General features: G+C 43.1%; 1 protein-coding gene across 4 annotated transcripts in view; it reads left to right on the forward strand.

Moving 5' to 3' along the window:
• The window catches only part of RIPOR2 (RHO family interacting cell polarization regulator 2), a 69,364-nt gene that overhangs the window by 35,728 nt on the left and 11,867 nt on the right, over positions 1 to 21,769 (forward strand). For all 4 annotated transcript variants that reach the window (XM_063164884.1, XM_063164895.1, XM_063164904.1 and 1 more), the window contains exons 3-14: positions 50 to 205; positions 821 to 899; positions 1,112 to 1,135; positions 2,170 to 2,223; positions 5,029 to 5,178; positions 6,068 to 6,131; positions 9,880 to 9,923; positions 11,765 to 11,890; positions 13,292 to 13,440; positions 14,491 to 14,620; positions 16,610 to 17,299; positions 19,915 to 20,099. In XM_063164884.1, the coding sequence (XP_063020954.1) occupies positions 50 to 205; positions 821 to 899; positions 1,112 to 1,135; positions 2,170 to 2,223; positions 5,029 to 5,178; positions 6,068 to 6,131; positions 9,880 to 9,923; positions 11,765 to 11,890; positions 13,292 to 13,440; positions 14,491 to 14,620; positions 16,610 to 17,299; positions 19,915 to 20,099 (1,851 nt within the window). The remainder of the gene's footprint in view (positions 1 to 49; positions 206 to 820; positions 900 to 1,111; positions 1,136 to 2,169; positions 2,224 to 5,028; positions 5,179 to 6,067; positions 6,132 to 9,879; positions 9,924 to 11,764; positions 11,891 to 13,291; positions 13,441 to 14,490; positions 14,621 to 16,609; positions 17,300 to 19,914; positions 20,100 to 21,769) is intronic.

The raw sequence follows: 21,769 nt of genomic DNA on the forward strand, positions 1-21,769 counted from the left end.
ATTTCTATGATTTATAGGGATTTCTTCTTCTTTGATGTTCATTTTGCAGGTGTAACTCCTTTATTGAAAATTCCTCAGCGCTCAAGAAGCCCCAAGCAAAGGTGAAGAAAATGCATAATTTGGGCCATAAGAACAGCACCACGCCCAAAGAACCCCAGCCTAAAAGGATGGAAGAGGTCTACCGAGCCCTGAAGAGTGGCCTGGAGTAAGAGCTTTTATCCTGCTTGGTGACTGAAGCTTTCTGTGACATTTTAGAACCTAGAGAAACAAAAGCAGGGATCCTTCCTCATAAGAGGAAGTCTGGATTGTGACACTTAGTATCTAAAATATTTGTATGGGAAACAGGAATACAGGAGGCAGAATCCCATTTCCATTCACATTTTGAGAAAAGCTCCCAGTCTGGGATTTCAGCATCAGATTTTTTTTTTTCCCCTGAGTTTCCTAGAGTCCTATCAAAGGCTTGTATTGCCTTTCAGATAACATCCCAGATGATAACAGGGCTTTAATCAGCCAGATACAGGCATAGCGACTGGAAGGCACCAGCCCATAAACTGAGCAGCAGATTAGCTTACTTGAAACTGGTTGTTCAGTGTAAAGAGAACACCAAGTTCTTACACAGTTAAATAAGTGGGCTCCTATTTATTCCCAAAAAGGCATCAGGGAGCTGCTTTTAGGACAGATCAATGTAAATGAGTTTTTGTCTGTAAACACATCCCGTGAGGAAAGCCATTTGTCAGGTAGATTTTCTTTTAGGATGGTCATCAGCCAGCTTGGTATATGCTGCAGAGCTCATGCATCGTTCTCTGGTTTGTGTTTGCAGTGAGTATCTGGAAGTTCACCAGACAGAGCTGGATAAGCTGACTACTCAGTTAAAAGACATGAAAAGAAATTCCCGCCTGGTACGTGCCATGCTTTTTCATGTATAGATGCCCAGTGGCCTTCTTGAGGTGCTGGAGCAGCCAAGGGATGGGTGTGGGATACAGGGAATTTGCACTGGTGCTCTTCTTCCCTTCTAGCCATTGTCTTGTTTGTGATTTCTGAGTGTCAAACACTATTTTCTCATGGTGCTGTTGTGTTGCAAAATTAATCAGTTTTGTGTTCTCTGTTGCAGGGAGTCCTGTACGATTTAGATAAGGTATGCTACTCCCTTCAACACTCATTTTGCAAGAAAGCATTAATATCCTTACAATGTACATGGAAACCTTTCTCAGAGGGATCTGCTGGCCATGCCAACGCCTGCATTTCAAAGGAAGAAGTCCCACTCCCCTCCTCTTCCCAGGGGCTCTGGCATTGCCCACTAATGCAGCATCAAACTCAGTGTGCTCACTGATCTGGTGTCAAACGTGCCCCACCAACCCTTTTTCTGAGGTCTGCCAGGTCAGACTGGCTCTGGGATGGGCACAGACAGAGAGACAGACCCCTGCCAGGCAAGCAAAGAAGGAAGCAGAGGAGAGACTTCCTTTTTCTGTCAGCTGACAGCCATTAAATCCATTCCCTTGTGCAAATTCTCTTAGCCAGCCCCCAGTCAGATGGGGGCTGATAGCAGTGCACAGAGGGCTGGGGGGGATCCAGGTCAAGCCCCAGTTCATTCCTGCTCCTGTGAGTTCTGAAGAAAGAAAAATTGAAAATATATTTTGCCTGCAGGAAAATTTGGGTGAAAGAAATCTTGCAAAAACATTTCCTGAAAAAGTCTGACTTTGTTTTCAGTCAAAATGCCAAGCTTGAGTTTATTCTCAAAACCAGCTTGCTAAGGAAGACAATGGATCTTGAAATGCAAAGCCTGATCAAAATTAATATGGGATTTCAAAGTACTGAAAACGTTATTTTTAACCTAAAAAAGCTCTGCTTTCTTTTCTTTGTTTTTTTGGGTTTTTTTTTTTTTTTTTGGTTGGTTGGTTTTTTTTTGGTTTTTTTTTTTTTATAATTTAAAAAATAATTAGAAAATGTAATTTTAATATATGCATTAGGTAAAGGAATGAAGAAGCTTCATTGTCAGCAGCAGCTTAACAGTAGTAGGGTGGGACAACTGATTCTGGATTCATGGTCATGGAAATCCTGTGTGTTTTAAGGAGGAATATCTTGGACCCATGGGGACTAGCAGAGCTAGCATGGCAGTGGCTTACTGATTTATTTAAAGGTGCCTCACCTCTGCCTTTTTCTTTCTTTCAGCAAATCAAAGCAGTTGAGAGATACATGAGAAGGCTGGAGTTCCACATTAGCAAGGTAATGAGCTCTCTCCTATCATCTTTCTTCTGCATCTGTTCCTATATTATTGAGGAAACAAACCCTTGGCCTCCTGCTACCCCTTTGTGCTGGGGAGGCCGCTCCCGGACTGGCTGGTTTTTCCATGATAGGCTGGTGGTCAGAGCCAAAGAAAGGGTTTCCACATAGATCCCAAGGTCCAGCCATGCCCCAAGACACTCCCACATACTTTTAGGTACAGAGAGAACATTGGGTTGGAGACCTGCTGGGGAAAATCTATCTCACAGCATCTTATTGTCAGACTTGAGGTAGAAGGAGAGTTGCATCTGAAAGCAATTTAATTCAGCAGTTATCTCTAGCACACACAGCAGCTAGTTTGGATTTATTCCTGGATTTCACTGCTAATGCTTTTGCTGCATGGTTTGGGGCCCACATCCATTTGAATGCATCGGTAAGAATATTGGTGCAGGTACTTGTGATTTACACTAATACGTTTTAGAGCTGGATGAAATCCATGGCGTGTATTCTCTTACTTATAAACATATCTGCTAGTGATTAGTTGCTTTTTTAAGTCTGACAAAGGAATGAATTATTTTTGACAGATGAAATGTCCTTTGAGAGTCATTTAAAAAGCATTTGTGCAGCTTCAAGTCCTCTAATTATGACAACCTATCCAAACCTTTTAATTTCAGTCCTCTTACTCTTGGAACTGAAAATAAAAATATAAATCATGAGGTGATAGACTGAGATTTTGTTCCCCAAGCCACCTACTCCCTTGCTGGCAACATGAATGGCAAAAATTAGTACTTAAGGAACATTTCCATTCAAATCCTTCCCACTTCAGCCTGCTCAGAGCTAATGGTTTCTGGGTTTAGAATAAGAGTGAAAAGCACCAAACGCGAGAGGTAACGCTGGTCAGTGTTACTCAGGCTTGCCAACTGCATGAGTTCACTCTCTGTAACCCATGGCAACAGAGACAAAAGGAACCAAGTGTGTGGCATTAAAGCCCACAGGCTTGGGCAGGTGGAGAAACATCTTTGTTTCTAATGACAGAAAAGGTTTTTTCAGCAGTATTTAATCAGGGACACAGAGGTGCCCTCTGTCTTTTACCTGCCACTGCTCTGTAAAGGAAGCAAACCAAGGAAGATGGGGTGCACCACAGCAGATCCCACATACTTGGGGAGCAGTTGAGCATGTCCTAGCTACATTCACATAGGCAGGAGCAGGATATCAATCCCAGACCAAGGCTCCACTCCAATGTCAGAGGTAAATACCAAGTGACATCTATTTATAGTAGCTGTCTTTAGCTTGCTGGCTAGCAAGAGAAACAGGAGTGAGTATGAGTGCAGAAAGCTTTTTTTGTAACTTCAAAATGGTAAAATGTTACCTTGCCTTCATTAATTTATGCTGAACTCTTTCACTTTGCAAAGCACCCCTGTTTTGGGTGGAGTGCCCTCAGGTCAGAGGCTTCAGCCACCAGTTATCCAAGATAGCCTTGTAAAAACTGACCCAAGGCTTTGAAGCCATCAGGAAGACAAGTCCTGTTCCAAACAAATTAGCAACAGCACTTCTTGTTAGAGGTTAAGCAGGCTTGGAAAGTGGGATTGGAAACATGCCAGGATTGTCACATCAGGCCCATCACTAATGCAGCACACAAAGTCACAGACTGATGAAGCCAAGGTGCTGGATGCTTTCATAGAGAGAAATTCTGCCATGAAAATCCATTGCTGAGGAGGAGCACTGTGGGACCCAGAGTGACCTCTTGATTTCACAATTTTTTGGCAAAACCCAAATATCATCCTGTTTTAGGAGGGATTCTAGAAGCAGAAAGAAGAGACAGCTTCTTTCATTCCTGTGCTTCTCCTTACCCTGATAGTCAGATTAGAAAACCCACATCTTCTGTATCTGGCAGATTTAGTTTATAAAAATAAAAAACCACTATATATAGCTTGTGTATATATGTACATATATTACTCAGTTGTAGTAAATGTGTGCATTCAGTACAGGGATTAGAGGCAAAAGGGAAACCAAAGCACAAGGTGTGTAAATCCATTGCTCCTCTGAAGCTAGATCCAGGTGTGACTTCAAACTGTGTGTGACTGTGCTTTGCAAAACTTCACGGCATTGACAATATGTTGGGTCCCTAAGTTATGTCAAGGGAGTGTAAGAAAATTACTAGATGTAAGTGTCTAGGGGACTTGAAGTTCAAAATACTTTTAAAATTTGACATCAGCTGTTTGTAAGCCCTTTACTTGTGCTGACTCCTAGTATGACTCCAGTTTCTGGAGCATGGACAGTAAAAGTTCAAAATATCACTCCCAGCTTCCAATACTATCTATTAGTAGTATTGGAACAGGTTTGATATTGCAACAGCTTTGATCCATGGCTGATATTAAGGAACCAGAGCCACTGCTGACCCTGCTAAATGTGTCATTTACCACTTCCAGTTGAATTTGGCAGTGTGGACATTGCAGTTGCCTTTTAAAGAGCTCTTCCACAGCGAGATGTTTGAGAAGCTGGCTGCATTCCTGCCTCACTGGTACGATGGGGAGAACACAAGTAACAATGCTTAGAGGCATGCAGGGCAAGCAGGTGAATTGCTGGCATCTACTGTTGCTCTATTGAGATTTTTACAGTGGAAGTTACTTTCATCTTGTGTTTCTTTTCCACAGACTGTAACAGTATCACAGCTTCATTTCCTCAGCTCCTCCATTGGGTATAATGGTTTGGCTGAGTTTTATTTTAATGCAAATTACTTCATTGTGTTGGCTTTATTTTGCTGGGGTTTCTGGGGTTTTTTCAGTAAACTTCCCTTGTTCCCACTAGGTGGATGAGCTTTATGAAGCCTATTGTATCCAAAGACGTCTCTGTGATGGTGCCAGCAAAATGAAGCAAGCTTTTGCAATGTCTCCTGCCAGCAAAGCAGCTCGAGAGAGTTTGACTGAAATCAACAGGAGCTACAAGGAGTACACAGAGGTACATCCTCATCAGTTCATTCTTTTCACTCTCACACTGTTTGAAAGCCATGGGAACTTTGCCACTAATTTCAGGAAGAGTTTCATCCAGAAATAAAAGAAAACTCATCAAAGAGGAATTAGTATTTCTTTTTCTTCAGGTGAATACCTGATGACTGACAGAGACAGGTTACATGAGCCCAAAGAGTTCCTTGAAATAACAGTTTAGACTCTGTAAGAGCAGGGTTATACCTAGGAACTGCAGCACAAAAGCAAAAGCATCAATCTGCCCCAAACCTACTTAAACTCCAACTACCTCCTTCCCACCTGCAGATGTAGGGATGGCAGCTTGACTGGAAATGATGTACCTACAGACATAGGCATTCTGTGTGTTGTACTTGCTGTGATCAAAATCTATTTTATTAAACAGGCAGGAGATGGTGAACAAGTCTAACAGTGTTGCAGACTTCCCAGCACACAAGCTGTGACAACCTTCCAAAACCTGAAGGAAGAACTGGAGAGGGTCTAATATCCATCTCTCACAGCCTTCTTTCTTAATGTAGTCCACGTTTCTTGAGAGATTAAATCATGCTAGGAGCCACTTCACCATAGAGCTGCTGCTGTTGGCACAAGTCCTGGCTGGAGAGGACCAGAAAAGTGAACAGGTTACACTCCAAGGGCCAAAGTTTTCCTTTTGCCATCTTGAGGATTAGCATGCAGCAGCAGACAAGCACAGGGTTGCAGTGTCAAAAAAAGCTGCCATTTTTAGGGCCACCCCTAGGTAAACAAGAAGGATGACTCTGAGATTGATTTTATTGCAAAATATCTTGAATCTATCCTAACAAACAGACCTTAAAAAATAAACCCCAGAGAAGTTTTGTCTGCCCTCACTGTTCTCTTTTCCAACACAGAACATGTGTACCATAGAAGCAGAGCTGGAAAACCTATTGGGGGAGTTCTGCATCAAGATGAAAGGTAAGTGCCTTTTCACCTTTTCCTTCTTTCTCAGAAACAGTAGCAGTTGCTGCACACATTGGTGAGGGAATTGAGACGTGCTGTGTGACATGCATTTATGACAGGTGGGGTTTCTCACCCATTGCTGGGCCTTCAAACCCCCTATTCACACCCCTGCCCACTGGAAAGGATTACAGAAACAGAAACACCAATGCTTACAGGCTTTCTGAGGTTCTGCTTTTTGTTTTCTAGACTAATTACCTCCCACAAAGACTCCTCCCAACAGCCAAAGCAATTCAGTTTTGAAGACTGCTGTCATTTTTGCCTCTATTTTCAGTAATTCTTTGAGAAGGTGACTGGGAAATTATCTGAATTTCCATGGAGCTGAACTCAAAATTTAAAATAGCTTTTTAATTTGACATCAGCTATTTCTAACTCCTTTACTAATTGTGACCAATACTATTTTTGACCAAATGTAAAAAAAGCAAAAAGCTGGGGATAGTTTTCCTGGCTAACTCTGTGATGGCATCCACTTTTCCATTTTATTCCTTGTCTATATGACAGGAGAGTTTATGGATTTGAATACACTGAAATAAATTTTACTTGAAGCCTCAGTGGATCATCAGGTATTGCTAATGCTGTTATCCCTTTAAGACTCAATGTCTTAAAGAAGATACTAGGAGTGGATATCTTTTTTGGATCTTCAGTTACTGGCATGAGAATAGTTCTATAAAACAAAGTCAGCATCTAAATATTCATGAAATTTTAATTCTTCACTTGGTATCTTGCAATTAAAAACATCCACAGTATTGCTGGTGGAGTTTTGAGAGCTCAGAAATCTCATACAAGGTTTTTATTCTGCCTGCCTTGTCACAGTTGTTTCCTATGATTGCATTGCATGAGATTAATCTTAATCTTAGATTAAATTAAAATAGCTACTCTGCGCTCTCATATTAGAGAAAACAATTGCAGCAGATGTTGGAGTTCTCCTAGCTCAGGAGAACTCAGGTTTTAGATGAACACACAGAGACAGATACTTCTGTACAAGAACCCACAGCAGATCCACAGCACGGACATGTTGAATGAAGCAATGTCACAGAGTGTGTAAAGGGATTTTCCAGCTCCCTTGGGGCATTTCTTTACTTGCTGTAAATGCAGTGCACAGTTCCTGGCAGTGGGACATGTTGCAGAAGGTGTCACAGTGTCATAAATGTCTTGTCTGAAGAGATCTGGACCCTTCTCTTTTGGATGCCAAATCCTCTGGCAGAACTCAAGGGCTCTGGAGAAGGCAGGTCCTATACTCACATGTGGGAGCAGAGCACAGAGCACAAGCAGCAGCTGCTGCTGAACACAGTTTGCATCACATAAAGAAGCCCAAATTAGAAAACAGCAAAGAGAAAAGCCATACTAAGTATTCTCTAATTAGGGCATCTGAGATTTCTATCTAGATAGTTTTCCCTAGGAATAGGAATCCTATAGGACACTATAGCCATTGCTATTGCTAAGGCTTGCAGCAGCTCTGGCAAAAAAGCCTGCAGATCACACAGCAAGTTTCCCCCTCAAGTTATACTGCAGCATATCCAGCTAACTTTAGGATCTAATTTAAAATCAAAGCATTCCTCTCCCCAAAGCTTATCTGTTCCTAGCCATTCCAGTGAAAGTTATTTTTATTTTGTGCCCTCTGTCACTTACACTGAAAGCAAGCCAACCTACACAATGCTGTCAGGAAGCAGGGGAGCTGCACAGAGCTTTTATGACTTATATTTATAGAAAAATAAAAGCCTAATCATTTTGCAGAATCAAGATAATAAATGTGCCAGCAGGCTTAGCTAACTGATCAGAATTAATCAGTTGTTGAAATTTACGAGGGAAAGCGAGTGTGGAAATTCCTGTATGGAATCTGCTTGTCCTGTTGTGATGTACAGGAAAGTGCCCTTATAGCTGTTTGAAGAGCCAGGACAGCAGGAGGTGAAGAGCCCAGATGTTTCACTAAAGAGAGAACAATTTGCTGGCCTGACTCACCAGTGGCTCTGCTACACAGAGCCCACCACCAGCAGCCAGGAGTCCAGCATCCTGTCCACCAGCAGAGCTGCATGTGCTGCATGAGCTCCAGGTGGCCCTGCCTCCTTCCCACAGCCCCGTGATCACCCTGTCCCCTGTTGTTTCCTACGAAAGTACTTATGGCCTATTGTCAAGCCAGCATTTAGCCTCCTCTTCATCATTCTGAAAAGACTTGGCCAGCCTGGTTGGGCCAGTCACAGCTCACCGACTTCAACATCCATATGGAGTTTTAAGCTGGAGTTTCCTCACCCACCCTCCCCATACACTGGGCAAAAAAAAAAAAAACCTTTTATTTTCCTCAGATGCTTTCGATGACGTGTCCCAGGAGAGATCAAATTCACTTATAAAAGCGTGCCTGGGGAGAGAGAAGCAGTGGTGGAGTGCTAGTAATCCTAAATTATTTATTAACAGTAAATAAATTAGAAAGGAATTGGTAATATGAGCTCTGTGCAAGGGCCGCTCTGAACACTAAGATGAGCAAAGAAAACTATTTTCTGGTCAAAGAAATGGAAGAGGCAGATAAGCAGGGACAGCCCATGACTGCATGCAGGGATTGAGTTGCTCCTACAGTACAGCTAGCAGGACTGGTTCATCCCTGCAAATACAGCCAGGACTCCTAGGGCTCCTCATACTTGCCTTGATTTTAACACACCCCAGCGTGTTCTGTTGGGGCATCCCTTTCTCTGCCACAGGCTTTGTATGTGGCCTTAAGACGCTTTCTTTGGGCACTGCAACACTAGAGGCATAGATTTAGGCTCACATAGGCAAAGCTGGGGAAGGTTTTATACCAAAACAAGTGCAATGGCTGCATACTGAGGGGAATCTGTGAGAAAGGAGAAGCTCCCTCTGTGGGAAAAACAACCAGTTGAATCCTGTAGGAAAGCAGGTCAGCAGGCCAGGAGAGGGGTGGTAATTCCCCTTGGATTTCAGTGTGGAGCCTCAGGAAACTTTCATTTCATATGCATAGTGCTGATATAAAAATAGCATTGTTATGTCCTACCTTAAAAAACCCCCAAACCAAACATAGATCACAAGTGCTTTGCTGTGCTACTTCTCCCACTCTGGGGAAAAATGGGATTAATCTGGTATTACAGATGCCAGTCATATTTTGTGATGCACTTACTATTGAAAGACACTCAGCTATTATGGGAATGATAATGTTATGGAAACACTAAGCAGAAGGAGGCCCTGTTGCTTGCTGTGCCTCTCTGAGGATGTGCTAAAAAGGGATCTGTGTTGAAGTGTGGAGCTCGGTCAGACAGCGTTGAGCAGCACTGCAGGGGGATCAGCAGCTCGCCTGCACCTCGCCATGGGAGGGGCTCTCAGCTGAGGGTCTGAAGCCAGATGATGTCAGGAAGGTGTTTCTCCTTTTTCTGTTGTTACTATATGAAAGGAAACATAAGGCTCTAATAGGGAAAAAAGATGGAAGGTATAAATCTTTCATGTGCAAGAAACCACAGCCCAATGAATTTTTTACAAATTAAACAAGAAAATAGAAAATTAAGATGGTGGGTTGTCTTGGAGGGTGCACAGGCAGCAGTAAGAGGGGAATATAAACATCAGCTGGGGGGCTGCAGGAGAGTGTTGCTCTCTTCTGTCCAAGTGTGGCACTGGTGGCCCTGGGCACTCCACTGCACCCCACTTCTGGGCTCAGCCACGCTTGGCAGCCCAAGCCCTCCCACATCCCCTCTGTGTCTTTCCTTCTCAGGTCTGGCTGGCTTCGCTCGGCTCTGCCCAGGAGATCAATACGAGGTATGTCTGCATCGATTTGTGTATTAAATAGCAAAAGAATCAAAAGGAAGGCATAACTGTGCTGCTCTTTATGTCACGATGGATAAAACCTTTTCACATCAGCACCTCAATGAACAGCTATTATTTTTCCCATATATGCTCTGAAAAACCTTGCCTTCTCTGTATGTCTGCTTTTGTCAGGGCATCTGTCAGAAGACCTGGATTTTACATTCAGAGAACTGAGTGATAGCTGTTAGAAGAACTTTGAGCTTTTTTTTTTTTTTTTTACTTTTAAAAATCTTATTTTTGACAAAAGTTTCAAATTCCCCTGGAAAAAATCATATGCCCCATACACGTAGGGCAAATGGAACACATCCTTGCAAGCATCCTTTACTGAATGCATAGGCTCTACTTCATCATAGAGCTCAGTGGCAGAAAGACACAATAACCATTTCTCAAGACCCAGGTGTTACCTGCTGTGAGGCTGCATCAGGATCTCTGGTCATTGCAGTGTTTCAATAGAGATCATCAGGAGTGTGTTCATTAGAGATGGATTAAAATAAAAGCTCTACCAGAACAGAACTAACCTTGCAAGAAATTTGCAGTGGATTGATAGTGAATCCCTCCAACCAGTATAGTACTTCCTAGCTGCCTTGATCATAGATTCTTTTGTTCCCACTCTCATTCCCTGTGACAAATGACTCCTGCTTCCTCTGTGGGGTCTATTAGTTGGTGCAGGTGTCTCCCAGCTGGCCCAAAGTGGTCTTCCTGCTCTTGATGCTTCAAAGTGGGTTACTGCAGTAGGGATGTCATTCATTTCCGTCATCAGACAGCCAAAACCTCACAGCTGGGAGATCTCTGATGGGGACTGGCCAAAAGCTTACCTGCTGGAAAGGCAGATGCTCCAACAAGCTGTAGATGTTAGGATAGACCACTGGTGCTTTCATCCTGCCCTCCTAAATCTCCTTTGCCCTGCCACTTTCCCTGTAAGTGGAATTAAATGCCTTGCAGCTTTGTTATGAGTCATCAAGTTACATGTAGTTAAAAACTTGGGTGAGGGGTTCACTACCATAAGGAGCAATTAGAAGAGCTGAGAGATAGAGATCCTCCAGTAGATTTTTCCTTCTGACTCGATGGGAAGTGGAAGGGCAGCACCTACGCCACCTAACTCTTTCAGCCTTTCTCAGACTCTTTCCCCAGTTCTGTTTCTGATATTTGTGCATCATGAGAACAGATTTCTCAAGAAAATGAGGTGTTGTGGTGTGCTGTATTGTCCCATTTTGGCCTTCCAGGTCACTTTCCCAGGTGTGCCTATACTCTCTCCCTTCCCCCTTGCCCCCATGCTGACTGAGTCCTAACATTCCAGCAAGGCGTCGTGTGGTTGGTCAAGTTCAAAGGATGCCACTCAGGCCCAGGGGTCATTGGCCTGTCTGGGTGTCATCTTCCCCTGAGACCCTGCCCCTCCCACCTGGTTGGTGGCTCACCTGTACCTCCCCTCCCCCTGTCCCTGAGCTTAAAAGGTGATCAGACCATGCGGTCAGGATTCTGTTGGAGCAGGTCCTCACGTTCAGACCTCTGTAACCATGGAATAAACCTCTGGACATTAAACCCTCCAGCAGAATCCTCTCCTTTTTCTCTTCACCATCGCCTGAAGCTATTCCTCCTGAGGTAACGGGGTCCCTTACAAGCCTGGACTTGTTCGGTGCCCAGCTGCAACCACCAGCAAGCCAAGGTATCTCTGGGGTGATACACCGCAGTTGCTGCCTTTGGCCCAGCAGCGAGGGTCAGACTGGCCCAGGCACAATCTAACTGGTAATACTGGGAGCCTTTTTTCCAATAATGAGGGGATTTTTCTTTTTCAGATTTTCATGCGTTACGGTCGCCAGCGCTGGAAACTGAAAGGCAAGATAGAAGTGAATGGCAAGCAAAGCTGGGATGGAGAAGAGATGGTTTTCCTCCCTCTCATTGTTGGACTGATCTCCATTAAGGTATGCATGCTGACTCCTTTGCCTGCAAGCAAGGCAGGAGTCAAGAGCCTGCCTTCTCATGCACCATCAGCAAAAACACAAATGCAGATCATTAAACTCTTTAGAAACGAGCCATAATTAGTATTTCTGACACACCTACTAAAGTGCTGTAGTATTGTCCAGTTTAGATACTACAAGACTAATCCATTTGTGAGAGCTGTGGGAGAGATTTTCTTCCCAAACTGGAGTCTTTTCATCACTGTTCCATATCTTCATTGCCCTCAGCGTCCCAACACGGTTTTCTCCTGACTGGAAGTCCATATGCTTTCTTTTCCATAAGCCTTCAACCTAGAGATACCCATTCTCTCATCCCTGTCTAGAAATTGCTCCTAGAAACCATTCCAGATGTCCCTGGTTAGGAAGTTTAAACAGAAGAATGTCTTGAAAGTCTTAGGGGAAATGGCCCTCTTAGACACTGCAAAGACTTTATGAAAAAACATGCAGGTGATTACAAAACCCACTACCAAAATAATCCCAGATGTGTGAGACAGTAGGTTTTCAATGAAAGGCAAGTTGTGACACATGGTGAGTCACTCTCCTCAATCTAACACATAAGTTTAAGGTGGAAAGTTAGGAGAGAACCCCTTTTTATAGTACACAAGAATCCCAGTATTATTAAGGTTAATGTGTATATTCTCTTCCCGTTTTGGACTCTGTCCAAACACTTTCACTTAAAAGGCTCAAGAACTGACTTTCAAGCAAACAGCCAAAGGCTGATTTGTGTAGGAGCTGCATATGGAACTGTCACTCTGAATTCCCAGGCAAATATATCTCTAAATATGAATAGTGCTCTACTCCTACTGTAACAACATACACAGAGGTTGTTCCTCAACAGTAGATCTGTAGAAGTCCTCACCAAAGGCCATCCTTGGTGCAAACAATTACATGGCTTCAGAGTTACAAGAGAGAAATACCTAGAAGAGAGCTCCCTTGGGAATTATTAATTAGGCAAGTTACATCAGGAGATTCCCAGTCAGGAATTTGTCAACTGCTGGGACACTCTATGGCCTCCCTGTTCTCACTCTTCCCTTGGGCTCTGGTTATCATTAGTGCAAAAGATCAAATACAAGACTAGAGAGCCCCTTGGTCTGAGCCAGTATGGTTGTCCTCTTCTGACTCCTATAAAAAACGTAAAGAAAACATGGAATCATGATCATATGCAACTATGCATTTCCTAAAAATAAACCAAAACAAAACCACCACCAAACCCAGATTTTTTTTTCCTTAAGTAATGCAACAGACAATCATATTTTAGAAGCTCTTTGGCAAGGAGGCCAGGCCAGACAATCAAAACTATTATTTTGGGATTAGGGGTTGCAATGCCTTTTGTGGTCCTAAATATCCTGTTCTCATCTCTTACAGGTCACAGAAGTTAAAGGACTTGCTACTCATATCCTTGTGGGAAGTGTAACCTGTGAGACAAAAGACCTGTTTGCAGCCCGGCCTCAGGTGGTTGCAGTAGACATTAATGACCTTGGCACAGTAAAGCTGAACCTTGAGATCACCTGGTAGTAAGTAGAACTCCTTGGTCACTCAATCAATCAATCAGCTGTAAAACTTCAATCAAAGAAAAATGGTTCATCCATGTGGGCAGTTCTCTCGATATTTTTCCCTGCCGAGGAAGATTGTGAAGGAACTGTGGCCTAAGTTTGGTGTATGAGAAATAGTTCATGGTCAGCCACAGTTTGCCTGCTTTTCCTGTGGTGAAAAGGGTTGTGCCTAGTTTCAGCTGTTAAATTAGGTTTGGTAAGAACTGACATTACAAGGTATGGGAACTGCTTAGTGATGATAGATCTCAGAATTGCCCAAAGCTTACTTCAAAGCTTAAAAATGGGATATAACTGAGTCCTCATATATATATATATATATATATATATATATATATATATATATATATATATATATAAAACCATTCTATGGATTATGGATTCACACTAGCATAGCAAAGTTCAGGAGCTGGCCCATCTTGAAAAGCTGGCTTTTAAGTGCTTCATACACCACAAGAGTGATGGTAAGTGTCTTGGTGTTTTCTATTCACATTGGTCAGCATAGGTGAGCTGGTAGCCTTAGGATACAAACCCAGTTCTCACTGCATTTTAATAAGTAAATGTCATTTCTGAAGAAGCATGATGCATTTAACTTTTTACAATCATGTGTGCTGTTTCTTGTAATGCAATAAACATGAAGCCAGCAATAACAGCTCCTGGTTTCCTTTACAATGCAACAGCTCTATTAATAGTTGAGCACCTTTCTCATTAGTATGTGTGACACTTGGCAACTGAAATTCAAGAATACTTTTCATGTGAGAAGAATAACATCAGCCTACACTACAGAAATTATTTCTGAGGGAACACTTTTATCAGAACCAAAAACCACACTTCTGAGACTGCTGTCTAATTAACAACATTTTCTTTAAACACTTCAGTTTAAAAACTTGCTACCTCTGGGTTTTGATGTGCTAATAAACCACCCTTTCAAAAATGCTTTCTATGGACCTGAAAGTCCCTCTTGCTCAGCCTAACAACCTTTTATTTTCTCCCCTCTTGCTTGTGTATCCGTAGCCCCTTTGATGTTGAAGATTTGACCCCATCCACGGGAAATGTGAGCAAGGCATCTGCTCTCCAGAGGAGAATGTCCATGTACAGCCAAGGCACTCCTGAAACACCAACCTTCAAGGACCACTCATTCTTTGTAAGCTCTGTTTGGCCTCGTGTTTATGTAATGAGAAACCTTAGAGCAGTTCAAACACTGCAAACATTTCACTGCTTTACATGTCTAAGCTTTTTTTGCCCTGGTTCCAGCAGGTTACCCTTACAAATACTTATAAAGCAAGTGCATTCCTAGCTGCTAATCCTAAAAAAAGGAGACTATGATCCTGGCATCTTTGAAACTATGTGGCCAATTAATGCATACCTATCCTTCCTGCCTGACTGCTGTGATGCTTGAATAATCTTTAAAAAATGTGTTTTCATTTTGCAACAGTAGTTAAGCAACTATTATAGCACAAGTATTTTTAAGTATCCTGTGATAAAATTTGCCCCTGTACTGAAGATATTCACAGGGTGTTCCTGCATTTTGCATGAATCGAATTCTGAATGCTTAATCAGGCCATCTGTACAGAGATTAACTTTGCAAGTGCTGCATCCCATGCCTGTAACTTAGTACTCTGCTGCAAAGCATTCATTTAACTTGCCCTTCCTCACACCCTCTTTGCTTTAACTGTTGAAGAAATGGCTGCATCCCCTGCAAGACAGGCCAAAGTTGACAATCTTAGATGCTCTTCAAGACACTTTCTTTGACAAGCTTCGCCGCAGTCGCTCTTTTAGTGACCTGCCATCGCTCAGGCTAAGCCCAAAAGCAGGGCTAGAGCTATATGTGAGTCCTGGTTTTTGTTTGGTGAAGGATTTTTTCAGTTCCTGTGTGGCATTTCTGTTCCCACGCATGCTTTGTGTGTCGCTCTCTGTTGCAACTCGCTCATTTTGCTGACTGATTAGAGGGCAGGGCATAACTGTGAGCCCATGCAGTTCCCATTAAATCAAAATTCCTCTTGGTTTCTACAGAGATAATGATCAGAAGTCAACTGTCTGTGGGCAGAGAGCAGGGCAGGAGTACAAGCCACCAGTGTTCTTAAAGATCACCTGCTACACTGATTGACGCTCTACATTTGCCTAGTAACATGACTTTCAGAAGCTAAAAGCACACCCATGTCAAAGAAAAGAAGAAATAAACCTTTGGCTATGATTATGTTTAGGGACAAAAGCTGCTAATAATACTAGAAAAAAATTTCAAGTTTTGGACACTTAACCCTTAAGCTTAACAACATGTGGATGCCTACAGTTCTTTCCAGCAAATTGTCAGCAAAATAGTAGTTGCCTTCCATCTGTGCCATGCATTTCCATGAGCTGGCCACATAACAAAGCAGGGTTTGTAGGTTAGATAGGCAGGTTGTGACTCCTATAGTGATTTTTCCCCATGTGTCAGTCAGAGATGAGCATATGTATCTATATCTGCCCTGATAAGTCTGGAGTCTGCATAGGCTGGTTTTGCTTCTTTAATGAAACACCACCAATTTGGCTGACTCATTTTAACAGAAACTCATGTTGGAGAGAACTCCTGTATAACTCTGTTTCAACAATTGTTACAGACATCCATGCCATGTGCAGGACATTGAATAAAAGGAAATAGCACAGTACTATCACCATTTAACCACCATGACACTAGAGAAACTTAGAGCAAACTGTGTTACATTTTACGAATTACTACTTTAGAAGTCAGAAAATAAGTAGAACAGAAATCTGTAATGAGTAGGAAAATGCAGACAAGGTACAATCTTATTAAAAAGAGCCATGATACAGGAACTAGAGCAGTGCACTGGAAATGCAGTTTGAGAGGATATAGTAGGGTGAGCAGATTTCATGACTCTCTGGAGATCATTTCCTAGAGCTCTCTTTTTAGCAGAGGCATGGCAGAGCCCAGGTTTTCCAGAAGTTTTCTTGCTGAAATTGAGGACCTGTGCCAGATGAAAGCGGAAGTTTGATTTGAAATATTCTTTCCATCTCTCAAGTCTTGAATGCTTCTTTAATCTTTTGCCTTGCCTTTTTCTTTCCTGGGCACATGCTGTTATTTTTTTCCTCTTTCAAATGCTGATTGATAAACACTTTCTCCCTATTATCTTTTCAGTCGAATTTGCCAGATGAAGTCTTTGAAAATGGCACAGCGGCCACTGAGAAGCGGCCTCTCTCCTTCACTTTTGGTGACCTGCCTTATGAAGATGCTGTGCCCCCTGCCAACTCAGCAGAGTCCTCCTGTGCTCACGTCAGCTCCAGCCCTGACATCGCTGCCACCCCCAGCCAGCACCGAGCCCTGGGGTCCTCCCAGAGCTCCAGCCTAGACTGTAGCAGCAGCGACTCCCGCAGAGACTCTGTTGCTGAGCCAAAGGACCTGCTGTCCCACGGAGAGGGAGCGGTGGCTGAGAGCAAGAACACCCCCAGGGCAGCTCCTGAAGTTTGCCAAAAGGTCTCTGATGCTGGGAGCGATCATATCTTTGTGGAAACGAGCGTCCCGGTGTCTCTCCTGCAGGACACGGATGAAGGCTCAGAACTCAAGCCTGTGGAGCTGGATACCTATGAGGGCAACATCACAAAGCAGCTGGTCAAAAGGCTTACATCAGCAGAGACACCCCTGACCCCAGAGAGGCTGCCTTGTGAGGGATCCATTAGTGGGGAATCAGAAGGATATAAGTCTTACCTCGATGGAAGCATTGAGGAAGCCTTGCAAGGGCTTCTCTTAGCTCTTGAGCCACATAAAGAGCAGTATAAAGAGTTTCAGGACCTGGATCAAGAAGTGATGCATCTAGATGACATCCTAAAAGTGAGTACAATTTCAGAAAATGCTACCCTAAAGAAAATCTGAGCAGGTACAAACTCCTTGCCTGCCTCGCAAACATCAAAGTAGGCTTTCTGGAGAATAGTAGAATTCCCTGGTAGCAGTAGATTTGCTCCTGCTTGGAGCATCCTTTCACAATGTTGCATTTTTAAACTTTTGTCAGCAATGTGCTTGTCATAGCCTTGTGTCCTCAAGCAACAGAACTTTTATCAAAACTTGGGGGAAAGAGAAAAAGGTGCTGTGACAGAAGGGTAATTAAATTATACCCTTCCCTGAATGCCTTGTGAACCATTGTGAATCACCTCTTGAGAACCCATTGCTTGTGCCATACTGGGGATCAAATATAGCCAACCTTCTGCCTTTGAAATCTATGAGTCACATCCTCAGTGGGTGTACTTTAGCATACTGCCCCTGAACTGCATGGAGCTGTGCAAAACTGCACCAGCTGAGGATCAGGCCTTGTAGCCATACAAGCTGAATTTTCTAAATTGCCAAAGGGATTTAGAAGCACAAGTGTCACTGAAGGTTGCTGTCCCCCATGTCACCTCGGCATGGCCTTTTCCTTTTTCCCCTCCTCCATTTTCATAATGAAAGACATCCTGTCATCACATCAAGATGCAGAGAATAATGTTAAAAATCAGAAGAAAAGTGGTTTGCATGTGTGTTGTTAATATGTTTACTGCAGGTCACTGTTACTTGTATCTCCCCTGTGAATAACAACTCGTGACACGTTACTCTGCAAACAGTATTATATGGGGAATAATCATTTCAAATGCTTCATATTCATATGCAAGTTGGTCTGCTAGTCATTTAAGCCTCATTATTCAAAAATATGGCTGAGGAAGAAGCAGGGAATCATTTATTCTTCTGCATTATCTTTTTAAAAGAAACTTTGTTAAACTCCTTATTTCCATTGCATGGTACTTTTCCAAATTAAGCATCTTTTTTTGACAGCCTGCAGCCTCCATTCCTTGCATTATTTATTCCTAGAGAGGTTTGAGCAGGCAAAGGTACCATTACTATTATTTTCTAACTTGGTACAAGAGGATGACTATCCAAAGGGCAGAGAGACACTCTTTATTTAGGCTGCTTTGATCAGAAGTTACAAACAGACAGACATGGGATGGGGGTGAGAGGATGGATGTGTGCAGACAGGATTCCTGCACACTCGAGATGGATGCCTCTTCAGACCTGTGGAAGTCTGGGTGTCACCTGTTGATCAGCTCACAGACTGGCACTCAGCATCACCAGCAGCCATGCAGAAAAGGGCTCCTCATGCAGAAGGGTTGAGCTGGATTCCAGCTGTGGCTGAAGAAACCTCTCCTGGCCATATTGGATGAGCAGAGAAAATGGCCCACATGTTGCTGTTCCTGTCTGCTTGAAGAAGCTGCACTACCAAGCCCTGAAGGAAATGGAAGCTGAAACCATTGGTGCTGCACAAGAAGCAGGATACAGCACTCATCCTCATCACAGTTGTGTTGGGAATTGTGTCTGATCAGCTATTGACTGTACAGTCAGTTTAAGGACTCAGACATCCTAAATGCAAGTGTATTACCATTAGTATTGTGTGCAAATGAATTACAAATGGAACTCCAGCTCCCTTCAGCTCTAGAGCAGCTGGTGCTGGATCTGAATTCCTCAGAGGCCAGTGCATTTTTCTGTGAGCTGAGACAAAGTCATGGCTCCTGCTTGGGACTGGAGGATGTGGCCTGTGTAATGACACCAGTGGCTCATGACTGTTTCTGATAAATAATCACATGGTATGAAAGATGTTGAAGTCATTTCACCAACCAATGGAGATGATCCCTCAAGTTACATCTGACTCTTCAGGATAACCCTGGAAGAAATTCTGAGGGCACATGTGGATGAAATGCCACATGGGGCCAGGGTATTTCATACTTCCTACAGCAACAGCAAGGTTCCTTTGCGTTTCTTCCCTGCAGTGAGGTGGGGATGGTTTCCCTCCTCTCTCTAGCACTGTTAATTTATGACTTACAATACTGCCTTTCTCTGTCACCTAGGAATCTGATACCTTATTGGCTTTTCCTTGATAATCCATTTGGCTTCAAAGGCCACAAAACTCCTTTCATTCCATTAATAAATGTGCAGCTATGGGATGAAATTCATTCCTGGCTAAGGTCTGTTAGAGTTACGTCTGGAATAAATCAGGTAGTGCCATTGGATATGTATAAATTGGCTTCTGTAGCTAGAACAGCAATTAAGGAATGTGCCTTCCCCTTTCAACTTCCATTGCATTAATTCCCTTCATTCCTTTTGCAAAATGCCGAGAGCTGAGAAACTTGGATTCAAGAAGTTCTTCTCATTTCTATAAAACATGTTGAATTTTGCCTTTGAGGGTTTTCCTTTGGGGAAGAGAGTGGGTAGCATGAGGAGGGGAGGAAGAATGAAAGGCTTTCTCCAGTTCTCAGGCTTTGATTGTATATGCTATGAATATGAAGGCTTGAAATGAAACACCCAATAAAATGAAGTTTTAAAAATAAAATGAAGAATTTGAAGTTTTAAGCTTTATCAATTTTTTTTTTATCTTTCTTGTAGTAGCTAATACCTGGGGTTTTCATTGGTTCGTTCTGCCTTTGCAGTGCAAGCCAGCAGTAAGCCGAAGCAGGTCCTCCAGTTTAAGTCTAACAGTTGAAAGTGCTTTAGAAAGCTTTGATTTCCTGAACACCTCTGACTTTGATGATGAGGATGGTGGTGGTGTGGAGGTTTGTAATGGTGGAGGAGGTGCAGACTCGGTATTTTCAGATACTGAGATTGAGAAGAATAGGTAAGTTTGTAGTACCTGCCAGCTGTGCTTACGCCAAACTGACACCCTGGCTCTTTGTCACTAACAGGGGATCCTGGTGCACAATTTATTCAAGGAAGACTGACTAATCCTTGATGAGTTTTAGGGTCAGAGGGCTCCCCATGGATGCTGCATACAAAATCTTTAGTTTCCAGGACCATTTTTTTTCCTCTGTTGAAATATATGCAATCTGTCCTCCAGAGGAGAAGGGTAAATTAAATTAGGCTGACATCAATACTGGCAGAGCCTCTTCCTTGACATAGGTTTGGACCTGGCTTTCCTTGGATGTAATTACTAATTCCTCTGTGGTTTTTCCCCCCTCCCTTTGTCTTTTCTCTCTAGCCGAATGAGTCTTTGCAGTGGATTAAGCTTGTCAGTAACAATAACACAGGGCCAGATTTAAGCAGCATGATGTAGGTTGCCTTTGGAATGTAAGAGTGATGACTGGTACTCTGTTCATGGCCCTGCGTGTCACCTGCCCTTCTTTCATCACTTTTGGTCTTTCTGAGAAAAAAAAAAAAAAGCAAAAAAAGAGAAAACAAAAAAAGCTGTGGTGTTGTGCCGTGGCCTGCCATTGTTGTGTGACTTTAAGATGCTGTGCTTAAATCATTAGATCTTGAAAGCATGTTTGCCTCCTTTGAGCTGACACGATGCCCAGCAGGCACGTAAGCGGCACTAGAGCTGGAAAAAGAGAAAGGAACAGAGTTCCCTCCCTGCCTGTGCTCTCCAGCCAGGGAGCTGTACTACTCACAGCTTGCTCAAAGCAGTTTGAGTGCAGTGAGCAGCCACCGTGCTGTTCCCATCATGTCCCCATTCCAGAATAAGACTTGGTGGGAAAAAAAAATTGGGAAATTGTGTTGCTTGCTGAACTGGCACCCTGACCTCAGTCCGGTCTGTGCTGATTTAAGGATCTAGCTTCAACCCGTTAAAATAGAAATTAAAATTTCTTTTTTTCCCCTCTGGCTCATCCCCAGACAGTGCAGATTCCCGCTTCCATTTTTAGATGTGTAAGTGTGTGACTCAGTGTAAAGACTGCAAGTGTTGAAACTTCTGAACTTGCAGCCAAACACACTTGCCATCTGGGGACTGACCTCAGGCTTTGCATTTAAACATGGGGAGGATCATTTGTGCAGCAACACAATATTGGAAATAATGATTTAAAACACAGTAAGACTAGCTCAACACTCTTGCAGAAACAATTTGCAAAGTAAGCTGTACACATTGTGTCTAAAACTGCATATGAAAACATCATGTCTCTAACTTCAGCAGTGGTTTTCCTTTCCTTCTGCAATGAACCTAAATGACAGCAGGAGGATTCTGCAAGCACAGAGCTGTTCTTAGCAGCTCAGTGGTTGGGAAGGTACAAATTGTCACGGTTCTTAATCCAGAGTGACTGGGCAGGTGATTCGTCACAGATGGGAGAAAGCTGTCACCACCAAGGGACAGTAACCACGACAGACCTTGCTGTTGAGGACATCACATCACTCAGGGCAAGCCAGTCAGGGGACAGGTCTGTCCCCTGGATGGGCACGTCCCTCCTGTTCCCAGGCAGGGCAGCCCTGCTCCTTTGTGATATGATGTGCCCATCACCAGGTTTCTGTGCACTTTCAGCTCTTCTGCCGTGCTCTTTGCTCATCCCCTTGTGTGTGAAT

This window comes from Melospiza melodia, chromosome 1 (genome assembly GCF_035770615.1).
Source record: "Melospiza melodia melodia isolate bMelMel2 chromosome 1, bMelMel2.pri, whole genome shotgun sequence".
Taxonomy (NCBI): Eukaryota; Metazoa; Chordata; class Aves; order Passeriformes; family Passerellidae; genus Melospiza; species Melospiza melodia.